Source organism: Chaetodon auriga, chromosome 20, assembly GCF_051107435.1.
Source record: "Chaetodon auriga isolate fChaAug3 chromosome 20, fChaAug3.hap1, whole genome shotgun sequence".
Classification (NCBI taxonomy): domain Eukaryota; kingdom Metazoa; phylum Chordata; class Actinopteri; order Chaetodontiformes; family Chaetodontidae; genus Chaetodon; species Chaetodon auriga.
Window position 1 is genome coordinate 21,011,022 of NC_135093.1, and position 26,738 is coordinate 21,037,759.

Genomic DNA, 26,738 nt, shown 5'->3' on the forward strand with positions numbered 1-26,738 from the left:
TCCCTGAGGTTAAACAAGGCCATTGAAACACTAAGGATGAGTACTGATATTGATATAAAACCAGAAGATGTTGTGGCTGTTATACATTGTGTTTCTCCAGTCTATGGCAGAGCTGCTTGCTGAGAATTATCATAATATCTGGGCCAGGAAAAAGAAAATGGAGCTGGAGGCCAAAGGTAGATATGATACAACACATCCACACACAGTGTTTCCTAAACCTTTTTCCTGTTCTGACATCATCACCAAATTTATATTCATGGGTCAGTGGGTACAGTCATGGTTTTGTATCTAATCAAAACAATGGCGAAATAATTAAAAACTCTTCAAAACTGTGCATTTGAAGTAAGATAGAGATCAGTAAGGAAAGCAATGAACATTAATTTTCTCTGAGCTGATGGCAGGGCCACTGAATATTACAGGAAATATTGATGCTTTTGAGGTTCTGTTAGCTTTACAGACCGTTGAAAGGGATGCTGAAATGAACATGGGTCCTCTTTGTGTCAGTCTGTTATCGTTGTTCTTCATCCTGCTGTGTTGCTGTTGCTGTCTACAGGTGGAGGAAACCATCCTCTGCTGGTTCCCTACGATACATTGACTGCCAAAGAAAAATCCAAAGACAGAGAAAAAGCACAAGACATCCTCAAGTTCCTCCAGATCAATGGTTACACTGTGTCCAGGTAGGAAAAAGACTTTACACTTTACACACAGATTGGATGTACTTCAAAGAATATTTTAATTTTGAATGAATTTGATTGGTTGAACTCAAATATGAGCTGCGATATTGCCTGATGACATGCTACAGTGTGTGTGTGTCACAGTGTCTGTCTACTGGGTTTGTTAACACAAACTAAAAGAAACAATCTGATATTTTAGGAAATTGAAATTGAATTTTTGTTCCAATATCTGACCCAGAGTCAAATCAAAGTCATCTCCAGAACAAAGGTTTGGGATGTGTTCATCCAAACATACCACAGAGAGTACAAGAAGAGAGAAATTGCTACCCTGAGCTAGTCTGATAAAAATGCCTTCCATGACAGCTAGCAGTTAGGAGTTTTTGCGTTTTTTTTGTGCAGTCGATGCAGTTTGCTTTTTTAAATAAAGAAGATGCAATGCAACTAAATAAGACAGCTTTACAGTCTTTATGCTAAACTCAGCTAGGCTAAACACATCCCAGACCTATCTCTGTAAGAGAAGCACAGATAGGAAATTGATATATATCCTGTTTTGTGACTCTGGGTAACAAGAAAAAATCATTATGTCTTTAAGAGTGTGTGTGTTGTTTCCAGAGGTGTGAAGTCACAAGAGTTGGACACTCCAGCTATAGAGAAACGATTTGCCTACACCTTCCTCCAGCAGCTCATCACATACGTAGACCAGGCACACCAACATATGATGGAGTTTGGTAAGACGTTATTCAAGGAATAATAAAGTTTTGAAATTAATTTTATGTTATGTGGATGCCAAGTTCTGTGAGTAACTGAACTCTGGGCTAGATTCATAAGGCTGGTGCAGAGAGGAAGGTGCTGTTTTACCAAAATAACAACAACTTGCAAAGCGGGTGGCTACAATTCAGTTGACTCTTTGTACATTGAACTGCATACATATTTTAGGGAATGAGATAAGAATCTTGCTGCTACCTCAACCACCTGAGCCAATGTGCAGATGTCAGATGAATGTAACCATGTGAATCTATCAACACTTCATTGTCTTTGATTGTGTTCTACCTTTCATTTAGATGTGGGAACAAGACCAAAGGGAGAGAAGATTCCTCATGAGCAGCAGATTAAGTTCTTTGGAAAGGTCAGAGCTCATCACTTTATTTGATTCATCAGTCAGTTGGGTATTTTTGTTTTTTCCTAATTAAGATTTAAACAGAAAATTGAGATATGGGTCTGTATTTCTGAAGCAACCATTGAACTTGAGTGTGTGTAATACAAAAAGTATATTGTTCAGCAGTAATCAGAAAGCTTGTCTGTGACAGTAATCCAAGTAATCTCATAGAGGTGACCAAAACTGCCATAAATTCTAATTACTTCTTATTAACTGATAAATCAATAAGACAAGACAGGAGAAGCATTTGGCTCACACTGTGCATGCAGTTTAAGCCATAAAATCAGGATTGGGTATGACAGCTGCATATAGGTATTCCCTACACAATGTATCTCAAAATTGGTCTTGGATGGCATTTATTTTTAAATCATTTATAATACCAGTTGTATGAGCACAGGTGTGGCCCTCTAAATGGTTGTGCACTTGTGTGAAATATACAGTGATTGTTTAGTGAAAGAGTGTGGGCCACCTTAAGTTTAGGCAGTGACCAGTGGGGAAAATGAAATAGCAGCATTGAGCCCTTGAACAAGAATTCTCAACTCCTCCACATGAGCTGTTCAGTGACCAGCAGATAAGACTGTGGTTGTACTGGTCAGCTTCTAAGTGTGAATGTATGTAACAGTATCAGTGTGAGCAGGCCAATTCTGATAAAGAGAGTATACTTTCATTTTTTTTTTTTTTTTCTATCAATATTTGTATTTGACTTACTGGTTGTGAAATAAATAAATTCTGTGTTGCACTGCCTGACAAAAAAATAAAAGATCCTAAGTTTTATATTTGAAAAACAGACAGGTAATTAGGTATCTGTCTTTTAACCCTCAGGTCGTCTTGCCATTGGTGGATCAGTACTTTAAAAACCACAGGCTGTACTTCTTGTCTACGGCCATCCATCCAATCAGCAGTGGTGGCCACGCTTCCAACAAGGAGAAAGAGATGGTGACCAGGTGAGTGTGATAAATGATAAAACAGACAGTTAGAGAGCTAACAATGCCAGTATTGCAGGAAACAGCACAAAGTCTTGTGTTTAAATGTTGAATAAGACCTTGACTGTATGCTGGAGACTGTTGTTTCTAATTGAATACATATCTATGATGGTCATTGAGTTGTTAGAAGTGTCACAGCTTGACATCAGGCTGTGTGCCTTTATATCTACCATGCTCCCTCTTTGTCTCTCTCTGGGTCTCCCTCTCATTTAATTGTCTCACACCTTTCTTTTATCTCTTTCTCTGCTTCCCTGTCTACCTCCTCTCTCCTTCCATTGAATCCTTTCAGTCTTTTCTGCAAACTGGGAGTTCTTGTCAGACATAGGATATCCTTATTTGGTAAGGACATTCATGCCTAATGCTTCCACTCCTGCTCCTTCTCTGCTGATGTTCTGAGTGAGTGCAGTATGGATGGTTTTATATTATACCGAACCAGGTTTGTCAGTGTTAAAAATTTAAGATGAATAGGGAAGTCCTTCCATTATTTTTCCAATTAGTGGTGAAACAAATAAAACATCAACTCTAGGTAATCCTGATGAAAGTAGCCTTAATGTGTTAGGAATCAAAAGAATGACGATATATATTGATATAGTTGGACATGATCACCTCTATGGCCCTTAGTGGAAAATGATGGGAACTGATCATATATGAACATTGCTCATGCTTGTGACGAACCAACAGAGCATCATCACCAACTCTGCAGTTCCTCTTAGCTCACTAAGTTTAATAATAATAATTATTCCTGCTCATTGTTTTGGTTTTATTGCACTCAACTCACTGTTGTCTGAGTAGCTGGTGAACATAGAGGAGCATTTAGTGGAACAGGTAAAGAGCCATTTTTGTCTCAGGAGTTTTCTCTGGAGTTGGTTGGAGCCAAACAAAGACTAAAAGAAGAGGCAATATTGGACTTATATTCATCAGGTGGACAAAATATGACTCCAAATGGATGCTGTTGTAGCTCTGTGTATGCTGGATGTAATAATGGGCAAATATGTGCCCATATTTTAACAGAAATGGTAGCATTTTACTGTATAGTGACTATATGAATGATATGAAGTGGTTTCTCTTCAAAAGTTACTCACCTAAACCCATAGTGTGTGATGATGATGATGATGATGATGATGATGATGATTATGATTATTGTTATTATTACAATAATAAGAAACAATTTTGTGGAAAAATATTATAGCTGGGTATTGTCTTCATAACAGTGATAGGCAATACCCTTAAGTTGATGAATTAAGAAACCAAGTGGGAGCATGCACTGGAGGGAAAGAAAATTCAAGGATTGAACCCTGGGTACACCACATGTCAGTCAAGCAGATGAGGAGATATAATGATGAATGGCCACAGAAAAACTCCTGTCTGACAAATAGGAGGCAAACCAGTCTAGGGCAGACCCTGTTACACTAGTCCATTGCTGAAGCCTACTAAGGAGAACAGAAAGGTCAGTGTTGACAGCTGCACTTAGGTCAAGCAGCAACAGAGCTAAACATTCCTCAGCATCTGCACACATTAAAATATGATTTGAAACCCTGACCCGAGCAATTTCAGTACTGTGCTTCCAGCAAAGACCAGACTGGAATTTATCAAAGATTTCATTGCTGTCTGGGACCTGTGCAAGCTGTTTACAAGCTACTGTTTACAAGACCATGGAAATAAAAGTTTGAATATAGTTTTATAGTTACTGGGAAGTAATTTGTCAAGGATTGGCTTTTGTAAGAGTGGCTGAATAATCACATGTTTAAAACAATACACACACAGCCAGAGCTCAGAGAAGTGTTCACAGAGAATATATATATTCGAAAAGAACTAAAACATCTTTAAAAAGAGAGTGCATTTGGGAGACAGTGGCTGTATGTTCTTTTAACTGGCTCAAAAGAAAAACACAGGCTGGACAGTTGTTCCCCATGGTACAGGAAGGCAATATTTTAGACCTTATGTCAGTGACCTTATCCACAAAGAATTTTAAAAACATTTTGCTGTCAGCATTGGAAAAGATCTTCCAAAAATCTTTCCATAGTGCGAAACAAAGCTACAGGATTTTCCTTATTTCAGTCAATCAGATGTAGTGTTTTTCCACCCATGCACAACCTTTCTGGACTCTCCTTTAAGAGAATACATTGTGTTCTCTAGTGACGTCACTAAGTGGCAGCACATATAGTGAGAATAGTAATGGACCGAGGCAGCTGCCTTGTGCAACCCCAGAAGAGATGTCATATTTCTTAGACACATGATCTCCAAGACTGACGTAAAACAGACAATTTGGAATTGTTGGCAGGTCAACAAGTAAAAGAAGGAAAACCTCTTTCCAAAAGGAGGTGTGCTACTGTAATGGCCTGAACACTCATAAGTCAAATAACTAAATTATTTTTCCTAGCTGTTGAACTGTTAACTAACGTTAGTAGTTTGCTAGCATATGGCCAATATGACTTCAGATAGATAACAAGGGAGGATGGTTTGAATGGGTCAGAACTTGGTTGATATGAGAACTTGTCAGGTTTTTGGTAATACCGTACGTTGTAAAAAATGCATGTGTGCTATGTACATATTAATGTGAAAATGTATAATGTAATGTAAAGCAGCAGTGCTTAATGTCAATTCCATATCTTACTGGAAGAATGTCAAAAGATCCAATGTGAGTGATAGTCTTTCTGTTACTTGGATGTGTAGAGAGGAAGACTGGCAACAGTTCTGTTAGCTCCCGGAAGACATGTCATTCATTTTCAGTCTTTGCCATTCCTACGTGCTTGGTTTTACAGTCCCCAATCTGAATAGTGTCTGGCTTATCAAGTGTGGGGTTACCATTATTTATTCTGGCCCTCAACTTATTATTCTTCTGGCCCTAAGCCTAGCAGTGGTTTTGGGGGTATTTCTTAGGGCGTATTCACACCAATCTTATTTGGTTCGAACCAAACCAAAAAAATTGCTGGTGTGGACCTTTTGGGCTGGTGTGAATACAAACCATCGAACTCTGGTGTGGACCAAACAGCCGGACCGAGACCCAGCCACAGAAACGAACCCTGGTATGGTTCGCTTGATATGTGAAAGCGACCGCGCTCGGTCCGACCCAGTTCTAAAAATGATATGTCTTTTTGGAAGCAACAGGCTCCCGTTGCTGTGGGCATTATGGGAAATATTGTTTTGATTAGCACGGTTGTGCCAAACGTGACGCTCCAAAAGTCTGCAAACGTTTGTAACTGTATGAAACAAATCAATATAAGCACAATGAGTGCAACACACTGAATCTCCATAATCTGTTTGTTTTCACCGGCACTCCCCCCCCTTGTTTTACCGCGTTACCACGCCCCTGACCGTTTTGTCCAATGATTGACAAACATGTACTCCACATAATAGCAAAAAGCAAGTTCCCAGAGTGTGTTTAAGTCCATCCATGTTTGTGTGTGTGTGTGTGTGTGTGTGTGTGTGTGTGTGTGTGTGTGTGTGTGTGCCCATAGGGGACATGAATCTGTTTACACAGTCACATTATGGGGATTTGCCTTAAATCATTACAAGTTAGGGTGAAGACTTGGGTTAAGCTTAGTGTTAGGAAAGTAGTGGTTTTGGTTATAGTTAGAGTAAGTCTCCAGGAAATTAATGTAAGTCTATGTAATGTCCACAAAAGTGTGTGTGTGTGTGTGTGTGTGCGTGTGCACGCGCTCTGTGTTTGCATGGGTATGCTCAATTCAGACTCAATTGCAGGACAAACTATATACTCATGTCTGTGTATGGCGGCGGTGCCATTACTGATGCTTACCAGTTTTATTTCAGACTGCAGCAGGCAGCCTGCTGCATTTGAGCTTCAGACACTATTACACTACTTGATCATTAAAAGAGCTGAAAGAGTGAAAAGCTATTTGATCCAGAAAACAGTTACAGTACCACCATGCTACTGAGAAATGTAGCTAGTAGTGACGCCGCTACTTTTAGTGCCACTACTACCCAACACTGACAGATACACATACTGACATACTGGCAGAAAACCTAAAGTATATTGAATAAGTAAAGTAGTCGGTGCACCACGAGGCATGTCTATCAAGTACATTTAAACACGCAGCAACAGACACACATACTGACACAGCAGAGGGGCTTTCCTGTAACAACAAACCAGCTGAGCTTGTGTTGCAGTATGAAGGATGGAGATAATGTTAGCTCTGACTTTGTGAGATTACACAAAGAGCAGTGTGAAAAAACAGTTTTCCACATCCAAGCTACTACTGTCCTTATTTAATTGGCTTCAAATGAGGCTTAACATTCACACAATTCCTCCTGACTGTCCATCAACATTAAATACGTCACCACATTAGCTACAGAACGCTTCAGTTTTAAAGTAAATCCTGCTTTGGATTGGCCCTCAAAGCCATGGGTGTAAATCCAGTTCTTAGAGTATGTGCATAGCCCTCTGTCTGAATGTTCTGGCAGCCACAGTAAAGCACATTATTTTCAATATACTGAAACTTTTATCATGGTAATGACAGCATTGCAAAATCCATGACGTCGCACCGGAGACGGTGATGAAACTGGTATACTGCCCACCTCTAATATAGACATTGCTCCATAGCATTACTAGTGGTCAAAAACTCTTCAGCATACCTTTTAAAGGTAAGATCAGACCCAAGACAACTTGCATACCATATTTTTAACATTTTTTTGAATCAATACATATTGGCAGTTCTTAGTGGAGCCTATCGCTGTAACATACGGTGGACTGACTGAAGATCAAGACTTCATGTACACCAGAACATTCTGTCTGAGGCACATTGTAGAATAAGCTATCTTGTAGAGGTTTGCATCAGTTACTGTTGATATACTACTATGTGTTCGTGTAGAACCGACACAGAGGTAAATGACGAACATGAAAAAGCTCAAGAACATCCTCAAATAGGGTGTGCATGGGTGTGTGTGCATGCATGCATGATATTGTGAGTGTGGTGTTGCAACTTGTACCATATCCAAATGCTGATAGCATTCCACCATGTTGTTCTCCTCAAAGTAAAAAGATGCTCCACCTCTGCAGACTAAAGCCTGATACAATTGGAAACAGGCAGACACATTTGCGCAAATAAAATATGTTTATTTTTGGTATTTATTAGGCTGTCAGCATTGTTGTGTTCCAGTGCTGTTGACTGCATAAAAGGCTTAAGATTGATGCTTTGTAACATCCGCACTTATGAATATGACTTTTTAAGCTTTTATTTTTGAAGGAACATCTTTTTTCTTTGAATATGATTGCTCTGTTATGTTATTTACTAAAGCACATACATGACAGATGTGATTCTTCAGATTTGTTTTTCCCAGACAGAGGGATCCTGTTGATTTGAAGAGGGCTGCCGTTTGGTTGTTTTAGTGTGATGTAGTGCTTGACTCTCCACTTTCTTGACAGATTGGAACATTAATCCCTACACAATGGGTCCTCTGATACCTAATCCTGTCTACTTCCCAGGTAACAATGCCACATCCATAGTCAACTGTCTGCAGATACTGGGACAAAGCCTAGATGCCAGGTAAGGAAAGATATAAACTGTGTGTGTGTGTGTGTGTGTGTGTGTGTGTGTGTGTGTGTTTGTCTGTGTCTGTGTCTGTGTTTGTGTGTGCCTGTGTGTGTCTGGTCATTACAGCAGAGATTATGTTTAATGTGAAATTCGTTGTCCAAGCCAGTGTTGAATGAGAGATAATATGCATATTGTCCCATTGTGAATGCTGACAGTGCTCTTATGATGACTCAGCAGAGGTGAAAAAAAAAATCACACACCATCACCCCCACCACTTCTCTCTCATTGCAGTGGACATGTCAGTGGACACAAGCTAGTCAGTAGCTTGGCTCTCAGCCAGCATTGTCAAAAACTACCTGCACTTTCTCCCACAATTTAAATGATGCTGTGCAAAGCAGCACTTTGCTTTTATTTGTACCTGTAATCCTGGAGGCCAGGATCAGAGATAAAAGAGATCTGAGAAAGTACAATAACAATCTTCAAAAATGCATTTTTGTCAAACCTACACTATACCTCCTAAAAGCTGCAGCTATGATGTGCTGCGTCAGCTCTGACTGATGTCAACATTCTGCTATTGGCAAGGCCTGCACACTGATAAGGGTTTTGATGTCTTACTTCCACTGGTTTGTTGTGCTCAGTCATGTTGCCATGGCCCAGTTTAAGAATCTGCAGCTACACCACCTTGCAGCTCTATATACAAGGAAAGTATTGTATATAGTATAAAGTATTTACACCCCTTCACTTTCCCATCATTTTGTTATATTACGGCCTTTTTCCAAAATGGATTCAATTCCTTTTTTGTCTCATCAGTCTACACACAATACCCCATTATGACAAAGTGAAAAAGGTCTTTTATAAATTTTTGCAAATTTATTAAAAATAAAAAACTGAAATATCGCATGTACACCAGTATTCACGCCTTTTGCTATGACACTCAAAAATGAGCTCAGGTGCATCCTGTTTCCACTGATCATCCTTGAGATGTTTCTACAACTTGATTGGAGTCCACCTGTTGTAAATTCAATTGATTGGACATGATTTTGGAAAGGCACACACCTGTCTATATGTGATGGGATCTGGGAAAAGCAGTCACATGAAATTTTACCTTTTGGAGATTTTAGTATCACCTAGAAGCTTATTTCAAGCTCTTTTCAAATCTGTTTTAATTATTTTTATATCTGGTATCAAGTGTTATGATCACTCAAAGTCAGATCAGTAGGATTTTTTGGAGCAGAATTTTGAGAAAAACAGGTTTAAAGACAAGGATCCTAATCAGAACACGACCAGCTACCTCAAACTCTCTCCATCTCTGAAGCTTCGACATCTCTCTCTCTGTATCTTGTAGCATTTGACTGAGGTGTCAAAATAATGTTTTGATTCATAGCTGACATAAGACTGGCGCAAAAATGCCCATTGATATGACTTTGTCTTCATGTTATGCAGTTTACTATGACTAGGGTGACCAGATGTCCCACTTTGTGCGGGACAGTCACGCATTTCCATTACTTTTCACACATTCTGCAAATTGTGACGATGTCGCGAATTGTTAGCAACACTGTCAATAACAATTCGTGACAACGAAAATAGAGTCACAGATCACCTGGATATTGATGGAATGGACCCCCCTTCGGTTCACATAAATGTAGGCTTGAGTCTCTGGGGTGCGCAACTGCACATGAGTGCAGTCGATTGCTCCCAGGACCCCGGGGAATCCAAATTTCAACAAGAACCCTCGCTTAGTTTCCATCTGGCTCTCAGGTGTTGCAGGGAAAATGATGTGCTCATTTGCATGTCGGACTAGACTGGAGGAAACTGCATGTATAGCCAAGCAGACAGCGGACTGACTGATCCCCACCACCGAGGCCACGGTATGTTGAAAAGACCCGGTGGCGAAGGAAGTCAGAGCCGCTGTCACCCTTACCACGACCGGGAGAGCACAGCCGGAGCACATCGACGACCTCCCTTGGCAGATGTAATTTGTTCCTGTGACATGCAAAAGAGTAGATGATTAAAGAAAGTTGCATAGCCTACAGTGTTGAAGGTGTTATTCTCGTGGCCCACCTGCATTCCTGCTCACTCATGTCTGGATATGAGGTCCTTAGATGGTAAATCCAGCTCCTCCTCCTCCTCCTCCTCCTCCTCCTCCTCAAAGCAATGATGTACTCCATCTTTGTAGATAACGTGAAGCATTACAATGATAACATTTGTATTTGGAATGAAATGAATTGGGTAATAGCGGACAACGATCATCACTTATGCTTTTTCCGTGTGTCTGTCTCTCGAGTGCTCTGAGATAGATGCAGTATATATGCTCTGTAGGATGCCACGGCTGTTTCTGGTTGGCACAGTGACGTTAATCGATTAGTTTGCGTCCCTGTTTCACCTGTGTACATTCGGTCAGGTTGAGTGACCATTACGCGTGCTGAACGCGCTTGCGATGTGGTCAGATGACATACTGATCAAAATATATAAATTTGGTTCTGACTTTATGTGCTGACTCGGATAGTTGCATTGAATCGTGGCTGTTGCTAATTATTGATCGCAGTGGACCAAAATCGAGCCCGAGGTGTGCACCTGAGGAGGCGGAGCTGGCTAGGTGTAGAGACACACCCAGACAGACAGGGGAAAACAGACAGACAACACATAACACTGGGAGAAAGGAAAAAGAAACAGTAGGAACAGACAGGTCTGCAGGATCGTAACAATCTTATTCTTATCTTATTGAGCATCTTATTCTGAGATTTCACCTGTGATGTAATGTATTTTGGCTGTTTGCCTGTCTTTTGAAATTTCTATTCTTTTCTTGTTCAAGAATATGTTGTCGTTTGAATTATTTTGCGAAGCAGAACACATGATATTGTGCACGTTGTCATGCACTGTTTATTAATAAACAGTTGGAATAAGTCTCTTTTGTAATGATGTAAAACCTAACTCTCCCCATATATCAGAACAGTGATGAAGACTGGTCTGGAGTCAGTCAAAGCAGCACTGCGATCGTACTTTGACAGTGCAGCTGAAGATCTGGAGAAGACGCAGGAGAACCTGAAGCTCGGTCAGTTCACCCACAGCAGAGAGCAGCCGCGAGGTGTCACTCAGATCATCAACTACACTACCTTTGCCCTGCTGCCTGTCCTCTCCTCCCTGTTTGAGCACATCGGACAGAACATGTTTGGAGAAGACCTCATATGTGCGTACTGACTTATGTTGGTCATATGGCATATTATTGATGTGAAATCTTAACAGTTTATGTTATCACATGTTTTCTCCTTCAGGGATAATGTCAGATTTCCAACGTGAAATAGATCCCTGTTTCATTCTGATCCAAATGGTACCCCTTTTTTTAGTCCCTAAAATATTACCTGCAAAAGTTTTTTTTTTGTTTGCCTCTCCTAGTGGATGATGTCCAGGTTTCCTGCTACAGAATCCTCAACAGCCTCTACTCTCTGGGAACAAACAAAAGCATTTATGTAGAGAGGTACAGTATAACTGACAGTATTGTTCTAGAATCAGTGAAACATCTAAGTAACAAACATATTCACTATTAATAATGAGTAAAAAAAGGCACTCATTGATGTGCTTCAACAGATCCATACACAGAGCTGCCATGACTCCTTCTGCACCAAATCTGGTGTTCCTGTAGTCTGGTTTGTATTCAGTGCAGCTGAATTGTGCTGAACACAGATTTTCTTCCTTTTTGGAATTTTGGTGGTGGAAAATCAGCCAAATGTACAGGTTCATCTTGTAGTAGTCCTTAAACTGGTTAACAATTCATAGGAGTGTGCTTGCACTTCCTAAATATATTTGTTTTTATGATAGTTGTTTTTAGATAAAATATGAAATATTTCTTATTCATTTCTATATTGATTAATTGAGTTATTTGAAAAAATGAAATGGATGATTGATGATGAAAATAATTGTTTGTTCTCTTCTTCTTCTTTCTCTTCTGTGTTCTTTTCTCTCCTCTCCTCTCCTCTCTCCAGACAGCGACCAGCATTAGGAAAGTGTTTAGCTGCCTTCTCAGCAGCTTTCCCTGTTGCTTTCCTAGAGCATCACATGAACAAGTTCAACAGCTTCTCCATCTACAACAACAAAGGAGCTAAAGACAGAGCAGGTACTGCTGAATGTGATTTTCATTTCAGTGTTCAGCTGCTCGATGTACTTTCGTTTCATATACACGAGGGGACAGAATTACACCAAAATATATAAGGATATATAAGTCCTGTGGTCATTGTATTCTCTGAAAATGGTCCTTGGTATGTTTCTCTGAGATCTGAATTACAGAATAATACATGAGTGCTGAGGTTACAGGACTACCTTGTTCTGTTAGTTTTGACAGCCTGTTCATTTGTCACCACCGCAACTGGACCCATGAATGAAATACAGCTAACACTAGTTAGCCCACCTTTCTTCCTAATGAAGGGAAAACACAAATTCTAAGTGTGCAGGTGTTGCTGATGGCTCAGCAGATGTTGAAATAATGTGAAGCAAAAGTAACATCTAGTAAGAGTGGAAAACAAACTTAACAGCATTAATTTAGATAAAAATGTAATTAGAAATTTCTGCATTCATGTTTATATTAACACTGAACAAAAATATAAATGCAACATTATTGTTTTTGCTCCCATTTTCACAAGTCTAGATAGAAGATCTAAAACTTTTTGCAGAGATACACACAGAAAGGTGTATTTTCCTAAAATCTTGTTCACAAATTTGGTCAAATCTATGTTAGCGAGCACTTCTCCTTTGCCAAGATAACCCATGTAATTGACAGGTGTGTTATATCAAGATATTGATTAAACAGCATGATTAATTTATACCAGTGTGCACCTTGGGCTGGGCCCAGTAAAAGGCCGCTCTAGCTTTACCAAAACTAAATAACTAGCTATGGCAGCCCATGACCTCTGCATCTGGTTTCTTCACCTGCAAGATCATCCTAGACCTGCCACCCAGACAGACTGGTGCAACAACTGGTTTGCAAAACCAAACACTTTCAGGTCAAACTGTCAGAAACCATCTCAGGAAAGCTCATCTGTATATAGAGTAATTTCTGGTAGGTCATTCCCTGCCACCGTAAGAACATCATTCTGTGGGAATGATGTTCTTATGATGAGTGTCCTTTTATTGTGTACATAAAACAAGTCTTAAATCCTTTATTTCAACTCATGAAACTTTTTGTTCAATATATCTTCAATGTGTCTTTGGTGTTTGAGTGCATTTCTTTTTCCACCTCTCAGCTTTAGGTCTTCCAGGGCAGGTTGGGGAGGTTTGTCCTCTGATCCCAAACTTAGAGAAGTCTTTGGAGGAGATCATGGAATTGGCAGAGTCTGGCATGAGATACACTCAGATGCCCCATGTCATGGAGGTGGGATTTATTACTAATATAAAAATACAAATCAGCCTTACTTCCGTAATATTTGTAATATATGATTGGTATGTCTATTTAGCCTTTAAATCAAAATTTAAAACACAGGAATGTAAGAAACTGTACCAACTGTAATGTTAGTAGTAATTAAAGTTAGTTAGGAGTTGCATTTTGCCACCGACACCACAGACAGTGCTGATTGGAAATTAAAGATGATAAGCCTCTGTTGAACCCTGATATCTGTGTGGGCTCATTGTCAGACTGTCAGTGAGAAACTTCACAAAGCATCATGTCAGGGTGGCAAGTGGGTGATCTCTTGATAACTTCAACTGAACTACATATTTTTCTTTTTTTCTGTAGGTGGTATTGCCAATGTTGTGCAGCTACATGTCTCACTGGTGGGAACATGGACCAGAGAGCAACCCAGATAAAGCTGACAGTTGCTGCACCTCTGTGACCTCTGAGCACATGAACACTCTCCTGGGAAATATTCTCAAGATCATCTACAACAACCTGGGAATAGATGAAGGGGCCTGGATGAAAAGACTAGCAGGTAAACATGACAAAATGAGTTTATGTCTTCAAACTTCCATCTCTATGCCCTGTTTATGACAGTGACAGTATGTTTCTGTGTCTTTCTCTTATGTCTTTCCACATGTTTACCATCAGAAATAGTGATCATGACTTGGCTCAAAGGTTGAATGTGAAGGATTTAGTCAATCTATTGGCAGAATACATAGGTATACAATACTTGTTGTGTTTACATTAATGTTTAATACCCAGAATGGACCAAACCAAATCCTGTCTTGAAAAGAGTGCCTTTCACATTTTTTCTGTTAGGGTTAGGGGAGGGTGAACAAGGGATAATCAGTTGGTTGCAGTCTGTAACCTCACCACTAGATGCCACTAAATCCTACACACTGGACCTTTAAACTGCATTTTGCAATTTTGTATCACTATCCCTGTGGGGACACTCCATTGACATAATGCATTCCTTAGCGCCTCACTCTAACCTTAACCATCACAACTGAATGCCTAATCCCAACCCTTAACCTAACCTTTTCCTAACCCTGAAACCAAATCTTAACCCTCAGAAAGCAGTCTGGACCCATGGGGACCAAATTGAGGTCCCCGTGGTGACAGGAGGTCCCCATGATTTGGTGTGTCCCCACCAGGATATAAAAAACAAACAAACAGACACACACATCGAACTGAAGACAAACTAAACAAGCTAACTGAAGCTAAAGGAGAGTTTATTGTGCTGGGGAGTCAAGTGGTTAAGTCGAGCAAGATTGAACAAACTCCTTTTGGCCACCAATATACTTCATTGTTTGCCACAACCTTTGGTGAATTCACATTCGTTGGTGGTCTTAAAAATATTTGAACTGCATGGAGACTGCTACTGAGCTGCTATGACCACAATGACTACCTCAAAGCCCTTCAAGAGAGGACAGATGACAGGCTGCATGTCCACTAGCATGAGCTCTAGTGTGACAGAGGAGGACTCAATTTCCAAATTATCATCACAAATGCAGGATGATGGAAGAGCGAATCTGAGATCACCAAAATGAGTGCTACACTTCAGAGGGTGGTGTGATGGAAATTCTGACCATCAAGGACAAAAACCACTGAGTTTAAGAACACAGTGAATGTTATGCAGGAGAATTGGAGAAAATGGAGGGACTGGTCTTTAGAGTGGAAGAGTCATCTGACAGAGAGTAGAGAGACAGATAGTAAGTGACAAATTCTAAAAGGGTGGAAGTTTTACTGAATTGTTCAAAAGAGCTTCAAAATCATAGCAAGACAACAATGTGAGAGTGGTAGGATTAAAGAAGATGGAAGGAACAAAGGACACAATGGAAATGTGTGTGAAGAAAGTTTTACTAGAGGGACCTGGCATTGATGTGGATGGAGAGTTTGAGGTGGAGAGAGTGCACCAGACTGCTGCTCCCAGTCTCAGCAAGGACCAGCTGCCCAGACCGGTTCTCCTTAGATTCCTGTGACAGTCTGCAATATATATTGCAATATTACAATGTCGGAAAACCTTGAAATATGCTGTTTTTGTTTTGCATGGTTGGCTTCCATTTCCTTTGATCATGACTAGTGTTGCATTTTCTCTTGTATTGATCTCTCTTTTATTTCATAGCCATTTTATTTCTATTAGTGGTGGTGATAGAATGTCTCATTCGATATGTGTAATCCTATGTGTAATCCCATATGTTAAGTCCATGAACCCTATCTCTGTCCCTGCTTCAAAGTCTTCTCTCAGCCAATCATCAGCAAGGCCAAAGCCCAGCTGCTCAAGACCCACTTCCTACCTCTGATGGAGAAACTCAAAAAAGTGAGTCTGGTCATTTTATTATGTATTATAGATTCTTATGTAGCTCACCAGAATATAGATGGACTCAGGTTATGCATGCGCATGCAGTATCTTCCATATATACAAAACATTTGTGCAAAACAGAGGTGTGCAAACAAGGTTGAGGAATACTGTAATGCAGTGATGCAGTGTTTTTAAAGAGTTATCAATCCTTATATTGTTCAGTCATATTCAAAGAACCTCAGATGAAAGTAAGCACTTGAAGTACTGAATAGACATAGAATGCTATGTTGATGCAAGCAGGGACACTGGAAGTCAGTCACAGTTGTGGGTGCTAAGAGGTCAGTGTATATAATGTCATTATAGTGAATGGGGCACAATATTCATGCTTTTTGTATTAGTTTGAATAGCCAGGAAAACTTATAGCTAATAGTTATTGACATCAATTTACAACAATTTGAGAATGTTTTACACTACAGCAGACAACAAGCTTGAACACCAACATTGTGTATGTCAAAGCAGCCACCCCAACTTCACCAAAATGGAACAAATGCATTAGAACTGCAAGCAGCGCCTGGACAGGGGGCTAGAGATATGCCCCACAAACAGTTCATCATAGTTTATAATAAAGCAGCACACTGAGGATACAGATGTTTCACAGAGACAAGCCGATCGAAGCAGATCTATTTGTCTGTTTGTCACTGTCACTGTGTGTAGTTCACGTCAACCCTTCTGTCCATATTCTCTCTCTCTCTCTCTCTCTCTCTCTCTCTCTCTCTCTCTCTCTCTCTCTTGTCTCTTTGTGCTGTGAGTCTGATCACACTTTTTTCTAAATTGATTTATATTTTCTGACTTTAGGGGGTGCTCCAACCCCCTCAGCACCCCTCTTTCCTGCATCCATAAATGTGAGTCGTTGTAAGGCTCCATGGCCTGGAGTTTTCATACAGTCTTCACACATGCATGGTGCACTGTACTTTTAGGAGCCTCAATATTGTGGAAAGACATTGGACTGATAGTATAACTATGGACTTCTTTACCCTAATGCAGACTCTTTAAACTAACATGCTCTCTTTCCAAAAAATGTAATATTGTTTTAAATTCATCTAACAACATAACACTGGTAACTGGTCCAATTACCAATTACAGTGGCATAGTTTATTGTCTCCTAACATCTAATATCAGCTTCCTGTGCCAGTTTCCTGAAATATCCTTTTACCTCATGAGAGAACCAATACTTTCAGAATGGATTATAATGTTCTATAATATTCAAAAGGCATTACATGTATGATTATAATACTACTACTAAGATCACAATATATGTAGTGTTCAAATGAATACAAAGCAATCTATTACTGTGTCCTATAGAAAGCAGCAGTTGTGCTGATGGATGAGGAACACAGCAAGGCAGAAGGGAGGGGTGAAATGTCAGAGACGGAGCTTCTCATCATGGACCAGTTCACCGTACTGGTCAGAGACCTGTATGCCTTCTATCCTCTCCTCATAAGATTTGTTGACTACAACAGGTACAGCTTTCCAATTAAGTGGTTCAAACACTTATCTGCTTATACTTGTACATCATAAATGAATTACACTGTGACATGTAGTCCTGCAGAAGCTCTGTATTACTAACATTAAGCTGCATGCTTGCTTTATTTTGGAGAAAGAATGATGGAATCGACATTAATAATCATTGTCTACAACATGGAGTACATTGTTCAGCTTAAAGTTGCCCTGTGGAGTTTTCTGTCAAGCATTCAGTGTTACTCAACAAAATACGTTGTTTGTATCCTTGACCACTAAAAAAGAAATGTCAAGTGCGTTTTCTTCCTCATAAACCATTTGCATGGCCAGTTTATTAGTAATTTAAATCCTTTATTGTTTACATCCATGTTTACAAGCCTGTAGTCTTCTTCTTCTCTGCCTTTGTTGGCACATTGCTGCCTATCATGGCTTGTTATCGCCACCTGTTGATCAGAAGAGTAGTGTGACACCACTGGCTGGACTGTGTGTTGTTTCACCTGCATGCACAAGATGAACAACACATTCTCTTAACAGTTCCAAACCACTACAAGACATGTAAAACTCCACAGGACCCTTTAAGTAGTGCCATTATCACTAAACTGCCTTGGTATACTGACAGAGCCAGGTGGCTGAAAGAGTCCAACCCAGAGGCTGAGGAGCTGTTCCGCATGGTGGCCGAGGTTTTCATCTTCTGGGCCAAGTCTCATGTAAGAAAATCACTAAGGGGGATGCAAAGAAGCACAATAATGTTCTGCTGATTTTAAATGTTATACTGGGAGGTAGACAAGTGAGTGCAAGATCTGTTGGTATGTGTCCGCTTATTGGACTGATTGTGCTGCAGATCCCACTTAGAATCACCTACATGGGCCCACTGGACAAAAATGGACCTGCACATCACAAATTGTCCCTGGGCCCAGAAAACTTTACTTCATTTTGAACCATTCAATCTAACATGTGTATTTTAACAATACTAAGACTCTACAGCCATGCTTGCTGCTCTGACAATGCTAACATACTGATGTTTAGCAGGTACAGTGTTCACCATCTTAGCTGAGGATAAGATAAGATAAAACTTTACTGATCCCTCAGTGGGAAAATTAAGCCGTTACAGCCAGCAAAGTATTAAAGTTCAAAAACAACAAAAACAGTTGCATAGAAGGGAGGATACAGGATAGAGAATATAAAAAATCTACTTTGTATATGTACAGTATGTACAGATTATAAAAATACTAATTGCCATAAAAATACTACTGCCCATAAAAATATTATTGCCAATATTCTTATGAAAATGATGTTACCATGCTGGCATTTGACATGCAACTAAGGACACTAGCTGCAGTCGAACCAGCAGCAGTTGTGACTATGTGCTCTAACCATCTGGCTAAGGTGCTTCTTAGGTATGAAATGTTTTAGCTTATTACTTTGTTCATGGGTCCTATCCAGCAGCTGCTGAGCAGAACTTAACAGTATGTGATTAAAACACCATCGTCTTTTTAACTTGAACTGAATCATCACTGAGCCATCACAGTTTCTTTATAAATCTATTTTTTTCAAGACACAAGTCATACTAAGCATCAGAGAGCATAACAGTATGAACGTGGAATGATGAATGGTGTCATGTTGTCATCTACAGAACTTCAAGAGAGAAGAGCAGAACTTTGTGGTCCAGAATGAAATCAACAATATGTCATTCCTCATCACTGACACCAAGTGTAAGATGTCAAAGGTACGGACACATGGATAGAAAGGGTATGGAGGGAATCAAGGTTTGCGTCAGGAAGAATATAACATGAACCTTAGTTGATCCTTGTGTGCATTTCTTGTTTTCTGATGCTTGACTTTTCCTCAGGGAATAGTGTCTGACCAGGAGAGGAAGAAGATGAAGAGAAAGGGAGATCGGTACTCGATGCAGACGAGTCTGATCGTTGCCACTCTGAAGCGCCTGCTACCTGTTGGACTCAACATCTGTGCCCCAGGAGAACAAGAGCTCATCGCACTGGCTAAGAACCGCTTCACCCAGGCAGGAAGAGCACTTGTCTTGTAGACTATTAAAATTGCTCCATTGTTTGAGTATGAAACATCCATATGGCAAGGGCCTTTATAAACCACTTGTCTTGATTAATTTGTACAACTTTATAGACTCTAGAGAGCATCTCTCACTTGTGTGTTACTGATCAATCAGTGGTCAGGTGTTACTTCAATTTTCCAGCTTTATCATATGCAAATGCAAATGAGTGTAAAAACTACATTAACAGTACAATAATTTGTCTGTCTGGACATTAGAGTCACAGTACTGAGACAACAAAATTTTAAACTATCTTCACTAAAGGCGGTGCTTTTATGAGGCAAGGTCAGGTCACAAAATGGTAATGAGCATATTATCATGAAGCTTTTTGTAAAACACTTAGTACCATGTATACAATAGCTGACATATTATTTTGGTGAGAGAGGCCCAGGTTATACATGACAATGGTTATAACACACTCTTTCTCACAGGTGTTTTCCCTCAAAAAATCAACTTACTGCTGAAGTTAATAATTATTATTTTTTTTTTTTTTTTTTACCAAAGGTGACATGTCTACATGCCCACAAATTAAAGTAGCAATTGCACTGAATGATCTATAAATTGATGAGTGATTTTTCCTGTATCCGTTGTTCTCAGTGGTTTATGCTTTATGAAACATTTCTTCAGTTCATTAAACCCCTGCAGCCACATATAGTGATAAATGTGAAGCCGCTCATTTGAGAAGTGCCTCGCTAGTGCACAGTGCCATTACACTTGGCCATCCACTGTGTTAACCTTCATTAGGTAACACACAAATGACACCAGGCTGCTATAAAATACTGTAATCATTCATGCCTCTGCACTCATCACACTGGGTGTTTATAACTATGTATTTTACCTTCTACCTCATGACCTCCTTTCCAACTTTTTTCAGGAGTTCATTTTTTATTCTTGAAATGCATTACAAAGCAATGATGTGATAATTTACAACATAAAATACTGTAGAATTAGGACTGAAGTAGCATTAGAATGATGTGGTGCAGTGGAAAGAGTATTTAAAGGCCAGGGTCATTATTAGCATTTATCTGGATATTCCCTTTTGCATTTGTTGAAGTAGTGTCCATTTATGTTAGCATTCCTTCTTGCTGGTAGACGGGTGTTTGCATTTAATTGTGTGGTGCCGGTCACAGGTGTGTATTTATAATTTTATGACAGTGAACCAATCATGATCAATCACCAGAACTATCCACGTTATAAATCTTTGTAAAGCACTTTGAACCTTGCGCATGATTTGTGCAGTATAGGTGCATTTGTCTTTGCCTTGTGATGATATAACACAACAGCCAAATTTCTGCGTACTATTTCTTGCTTACAATATCAGTACAGCTGATTTATGTGCCATTCATGACCTGTTAATTAATGATTGCCATTGCTCTCACAATGGACTGTGCATTTGTTCTCTGAACAGAAAGACACTGAGGATGAAGTTCGAGAGATTATCAGGAATAATCTCCATTTACAAGGAAAGGTAAGAATACTTTGAGCTTATCAGAGTTAACATACTGCAACTATGTTTAGAGGTTATATCTAAGGTCGTGTATTTATAGTTACAGAAGTAAAGTACTTTTTGTAGTGGACAGTGTGATTGATAACAGCTCCAACATTTTATTCACAATGTAGCTCAAATCCAAACATACAATGGAAGTGTTCATAGAGCATGTCCTTTTCATAAACATGTCCTTTGTGTGTTTGCGACTGTATCTTGTGTCTTGTACAGCTGGAAGACCCAGCAATTCGTTGGCAGATGGCTCTGTACAGAGACCTCCCAAACCACTGTGAGGACACCTCGGACCCAGAGAAGACTGTGGAGAGAGTCCTGGACATTGCTCATGTCCTCTTTCACCTTGACCAGGTGTGTGTGTGAGTGTGTGTGCACGCACACATAATTGAGGGAGTCCAGGCAATGGGAACTATCCATACAATATCCCTATTTCTGTATCATCATATCTGGGTTGAGGCACTGAATATTTGTGCTTGCCTGCACTCTCCTCTTAGAACAGCTGGTAGTTTTGACCATTTTTAAAGTCGCTGCAAAAATGGCAATGTGGCCTTTAGAGGATGAGCTGCCTCAACTGAAAGTCTTCTGTACTGAGTCTTCCAGTTTGTGTGTTTAGGTTGAACATCCTCAGCGCAGTAAGAAGGCTGTATGGCACAAACTGCTGTCAAAACAGAGGAAGAGAGCAGTGGTTGCTTGCTTCAGGATGGCACCTCTCTATAACCTACCCAGGTAAGTTATGCACCCACATACATCAGCACACATGTCCAGGGTTTACAGAGTGTGCATGTGTATGTACTCCACATGTGGTGTAAAAAAGGCTTGTTAAAAAGTTTTATTCCTATTGTATCTCCCCCAAACTAGGCACCGGGCTGTCAACTTGTTCCTGCAGGGCTATGAGAAGTCCTGGATTGAGGCAGAGGAACACTACTTTGAAGATAAACTTATAGAGGACCTTGCTGTAAGTTCATGTCAATATAAATGTAAAATAAGTGGAATTATGTTGACCCATGTCAGAAGTTTTGAAGGGTGTATCAGTCTCCTGTGATTATGAATATGTGTTTATTTCAGAAACCAGGTGAACAGGAGCCATCTGAGGAAGAGGAAGGGGTGAAACACATTGATCCTCTTCATCAACTCATTCAGCTGTTCAGCAGAACAGCTCTCACAGAGAAGTGGTGGGTTCTCACAGATACTGTGTATGTAAGAATACAAGGCACTATCAAATGTGAGGTTTGTTCATATTTTAGCCAACAACTGCTTTCTTAAAGATCTAGTATCCATCTATCTGGTCACAAGTCAAACATCAGGCCAGCATTTACAGGCAAAAGGTATCTTGATCTCTCTGACTTGGCAGATGTTCAGCTCTCTTCACCAGTTACTTGTTTATCTCCACTCTTTGTTGTTTCTTTGAAACCCATTTGGAGCGAGAGGTTGCTCATGGTTTTCTTCCAGACACCATGTGAATTGTGAACTCCTCGCCGAATGGTTGCATGGTCGCCGAACGGTTGCAGCATGGACTCCAACCAGAATGGTTGGAGTCCATGCTGCAACCAGAAAAGAAAAGCTTAATGCAGCTTAAATAAGCATTCAAATTGTTCTAATATGTGTGTGTGTGTGTGTGTGTGTGTGTGTGTGTGTGTGTGTGTGTGTGTGTATTTCCTGTTACAGTAAACTGGATGAGGATAATCTCTACATGGCCTATGCTGACATAATGGCTAAGGTACCAGCCGCTGAATACCAGTGCTACAACCTTTTCATTACATAGAAGTGAATGATGTGATGATGAAGAAGTGATGATAGTTACAGTGATGATGATGTTGACAATGTTAATTCTTCCTTTTGCAACATGCTGTAGCTCTGCTGTCCACATGTAACTTTTTATCACTCTTTGCTCCCTCAGAGTTGCCATGATGAAGAGGATGAGGATGGAGAGGAAGTGAAGAGTTTTGAAGTAGGTGATCAGTCACTCTGTCTGTCTGTCAGTCCCCATGATGGTCTTGGCTATTAGGTCTTGGCTATTAAGTGGTATGCTGCTCCCTGTCAGACATGTTTCCTGTTTCATATAAATAGGAGAAAGAGATGGAGAAGCAGAAACTGCTGTATCAGCAGGCTCGACTACATGACCGTGGAGCTGCTGAGATGGTGCTTCAAACCATCAGCGCCAGCAAAGGTAGGTTTCATTTACTGAAGGTCCTGCCTCCCACCTCCTATGACACTACTATATATTATAACTACTATACTATAACACTACTAGCTGATTGAATGTGCTGTCTAGTCACTTACAGTGCTCAGGTTTATGCATGTAGATGAAAACTGATGACAGCAAAATTTTTTCAAAACTATTTAGAAGGTGCTTACTCTACTTTGCAGCACTCCATATTGGCAAGTCTTTCAGAAAGTCACACAATTGTAACCTTCCTTCTCGTCACTTCAAATGAATGACTTCTCAGATTAATTTTACACAGCATCCATTTAAAGCATGGGCTGCTCAAACTTTCATTCTGAACACCATGTCAGGACTTGGCCTCTGACATTTGAACTTAAGTTTTATTGCAGAATATAGACTGAATTGATTGCTATATTTATTACTGTCTTCTCTACCTGAGAGTGGAGCTGAATCATTGAAATGTAGAAGTGCATCAATTCTGTGTTGCCTGTGACAGAGACTTGAAATGACCATGGTAGACAGAAGACTCATGTACATTTCCTTTTCCCCAGGTGAGATGGGTCCCATGGTGGCCTCCACTCTGAAGCTCGGCATAGCTATTCTCAATGGAGGAAACTCTACTGTACAGCAGGTATTTCAGTGTCACTTCTCTTTCTGTCATGTACATGACCAGTTTTATTATGATTCTCATAAATGTGACTGTTTACGTTGTATTTGAAAGGCTATACACTCAGTAGCCACTTTAGGTACTACTGTACATTTTTATGATACCTAAAATATTCATTCATATACGCATTTCTGACAGTGTCAGCAAAAATTGGACATTATGAGCTTCGTAATGCTTGGTGTTATGGCAGGGCTGCAGTATTTGACTGAACGGGCACATGTGTACAATATATGCAGTCCAATGCAGCATTCCTGTGAAGAGCCTTGTGTTTGTTGAGACCCTGTCAGAGAGTTTCACATGTTTCTTTCCTTCGTGGTCTTTCTCTGACAGAAAATGCTGGATTATCTGAAAGACAAGAAGGATGTGGGCTTTTTTCAGAGTCTGGCTGGTCTGATGCAGTCATGCAGGTAACTCTCCAATCTCAAAAAACAAACATGCCTACAATGTCTTCACACCACAGCTGGGTTGGCAACAAAGAGGGTGCAGGAGAATTGAAGGGGGTACATACAGGGAGAGACAATAGGCAAAGAGGCTGCATTAGGTGAAAGAGACAGGTGCACACCTATGTTCCAAATAAAACAGGAAGTAACTGTAGTTTGGCCCACTGATTTGACCGCTCACCAACACGGTCCGTAAGTGCAGTAGTGGCTGTGACACACAGCTCATGGAGGCAGTTAACTTAATGTAAAACACCAAGACTAGATTCTACTTTTTCTCATAGCCATAAGTGAACACACAGACAGGAGACATATTGTTAGTTTCGGTGTGACTTATATCATTGGATATCATTATCCCTGACATCATATCATCATGTCACAGAAAAAAGGATCATCCTTATAACTAAACCCTGCACCATTATGCTTTTAAGCTTTTTTCAGTATCAAAGTAAGTCAATGATAGCTGCAAGCAGGAGCTGCCAATACTCAAGCTAATTTGGCATACTTCTGCAATGGCTTACAATGGCAGGGCTCATGTTCAGCCACATTATGAGACTTTGAAGACCCCTGCTTTGCAACATCAGAATTTCTTGAAGTAATGAATGCTGAACACTGTCTAGTGTATCTCATATCTTTGACTGTCCATGACTTTGTGATGTAATGTGTCATCAAGCTGTTAGAACATTTTGCAAAACTGACGTCAAGTCTCTTCATACACATACATCAATCCTGGTATGGTCATGAGTTTTTAGTAGCACACATACAGTAACACCATTATTTATTTTGCGCTGAATCTACAGGATCTCGGTAAGGTGGATGGGATGCTCTTGTTTGTTAAAATGAAAGGTGCAGCAGAACAGTGCTCAGCCACAGGTCAAGGTTGCAGGTGGGAGGGAGGTCAGTGAAGGGAGCACAAAAATAACAGAGATTCATGGTACCTTTGTCTTTATTTCAGTGTTCTGGATCTAAATGCATTTGAGAGGCAGAACAAAGCAGAGGGGCTGGGGATGGTGACAGAGGAGGGATCAGGTAAGCTTCACTGTGTTCACAGCTCATTGATTTATATTGTTGAATGATCACAGCAGTAGGAAGAAAGCATCAATGAATATTTTTTTCTGGATTATTTTGATGTTAAAATGCTTTTCTTCACCAGGTGCAGGTAACATTCTTAAATGTCACTTTAATGCATCTACTTATAGAAAATCCAGAAGGCACTTGCTGAAAGCATTGGTTTCATAGTGGAAAGCTAAAGCACAGATTTTAAGGTAGCTGAAGGAAAGGCTTTTTCCTTCTTCAATTCAAAATCTCAAAGTTTCCCACGAAAAGATTTCAAACATTTACATTAGCATGTCCTGTAGTTCTCTCCAGAACTGATAATACTGTAGAAAGGGATCATTGAAGTAGTTACTAGAAATTCTCTTAAGTGTTGCATCTTGTTTTTTATTTTTAATACATGAAAATTCTTTTTATCCTTGTCAAACCATCATTCTTTATCTTGCTTTGTCCCTTTTATCCTGTCATCACTTTGGTCAAGCGTTTCGTTGAATTTTATCCAGTGGTAATGAAGTATTACCTGTTGTTCACGTGCGTTATCAAGGATGATTTCCTGGTGTACAACTGTAATGTATGTGCTTATGATTTGCCTGTTACATTTTCTGTGTGTATACTGTACATTTGTTACAAATGTTCAATCATCCTTTGGATTGCATACTGTTACTATTCAAAATTCAAATCAATTACTTTCATATGGACAACAGTGTAGGACATTCTTCTTTGTTTTTGCAATTTTATAGTTCTAGATTTAAAAATACAGTAATAACTAACTACTGTGTAATAATAGCAAATTATTGGTGCATACATTATTAGCATGTTACAATAGGTGCAGCAATGACTAAGTACAAGTTTGTTTTAAGTACTTTCTGGTTCAATAAAAAGGTAAACACCTGTAATTATTCTGTTATATATGACTTTCACTTTCATTTCCCCTCACTCATCCTCTGATGTCCATCCTAATAAACAGCCATGCATTTTGAAATCAAAGAGAAAAAGATGTTCCTTTACTAGCTAATTCACACACATAACTTGGCACAATTGCTGTCACTACATAATTGCATTTTTATACCAGTCAATCCTACATTAATATTACTACTTTTCTTGGTATTCATGACAAGTAGATCACAATTGTTTAAATATCAAGTAAATATATATCATGCTCATAATTAGGTGTTTATCCAACTGGATGGTATTTTTTATGGAAATGAATTTTGTTGTGCAGTAGATGTGCGATTTTCATGTATTCTTGTGTGTGCAGGATCAAGAAGACTCCCTTCACAAACCAGTGATTACTAAAACTGACTTTGTTTTAATCATTACTGCACCTATTCTAGCATAAAACA

The 26,738-nt window shown here is 39.7% G+C and overlaps 1 protein-coding gene across 1 annotated transcript in view; it reads left to right on the forward strand.

Moving 5' to 3' along the window:
- The window catches only part of ryr2a (ryanodine receptor 2a (cardiac)), a 182,937-nt gene that overhangs the window by 129,378 nt on the left and 26,821 nt on the right, over window positions 1–26,738 (forward strand). The window contains exons 62-89 of the mRNA XM_076759342.1: window positions 101–176; window positions 554–677; window positions 1,287–1,402; window positions 1,736–1,800; window positions 2,653–2,774; window positions 3,103–3,152; window positions 8,257–8,317; window positions 11,254–11,492; window positions 11,699–11,780; window positions 12,286–12,416; window positions 13,540–13,667; window positions 14,028–14,220; window positions 15,926–16,008; window positions 17,353–17,510; window positions 18,128–18,215; window positions 19,142–19,234; window positions 19,358–19,528; window positions 20,982–21,041; window positions 21,291–21,425; window positions 21,688–21,800; window positions 21,933–22,029; window positions 22,140–22,246; window positions 22,740–22,791; window positions 22,972–23,022; window positions 23,142–23,241; window positions 23,790–23,869; window positions 24,236–24,312; window positions 25,298–25,371. Of these exons, the coding sequence (XP_076615457.1) occupies window positions 101–176; window positions 554–677; window positions 1,287–1,402; window positions 1,736–1,800; window positions 2,653–2,774; window positions 3,103–3,152; window positions 8,257–8,317; window positions 11,254–11,492; window positions 11,699–11,780; window positions 12,286–12,416; window positions 13,540–13,667; window positions 14,028–14,220; window positions 15,926–16,008; window positions 17,353–17,510; window positions 18,128–18,215; window positions 19,142–19,234; window positions 19,358–19,528; window positions 20,982–21,041; window positions 21,291–21,425; window positions 21,688–21,800; window positions 21,933–22,029; window positions 22,140–22,246; window positions 22,740–22,791; window positions 22,972–23,022; window positions 23,142–23,241; window positions 23,790–23,869; window positions 24,236–24,312; window positions 25,298–25,371 (2,926 nt within the window). The remainder of the gene's footprint in view (window positions 1–100; window positions 177–553; window positions 678–1,286; window positions 1,403–1,735; window positions 1,801–2,652; window positions 2,775–3,102; window positions 3,153–8,256; window positions 8,318–11,253; window positions 11,493–11,698; window positions 11,781–12,285; window positions 12,417–13,539; window positions 13,668–14,027; window positions 14,221–15,925; window positions 16,009–17,352; window positions 17,511–18,127; window positions 18,216–19,141; window positions 19,235–19,357; window positions 19,529–20,981; window positions 21,042–21,290; window positions 21,426–21,687; window positions 21,801–21,932; window positions 22,030–22,139; window positions 22,247–22,739; window positions 22,792–22,971; window positions 23,023–23,141; window positions 23,242–23,789; window positions 23,870–24,235; window positions 24,313–25,297; window positions 25,372–26,738) is intronic.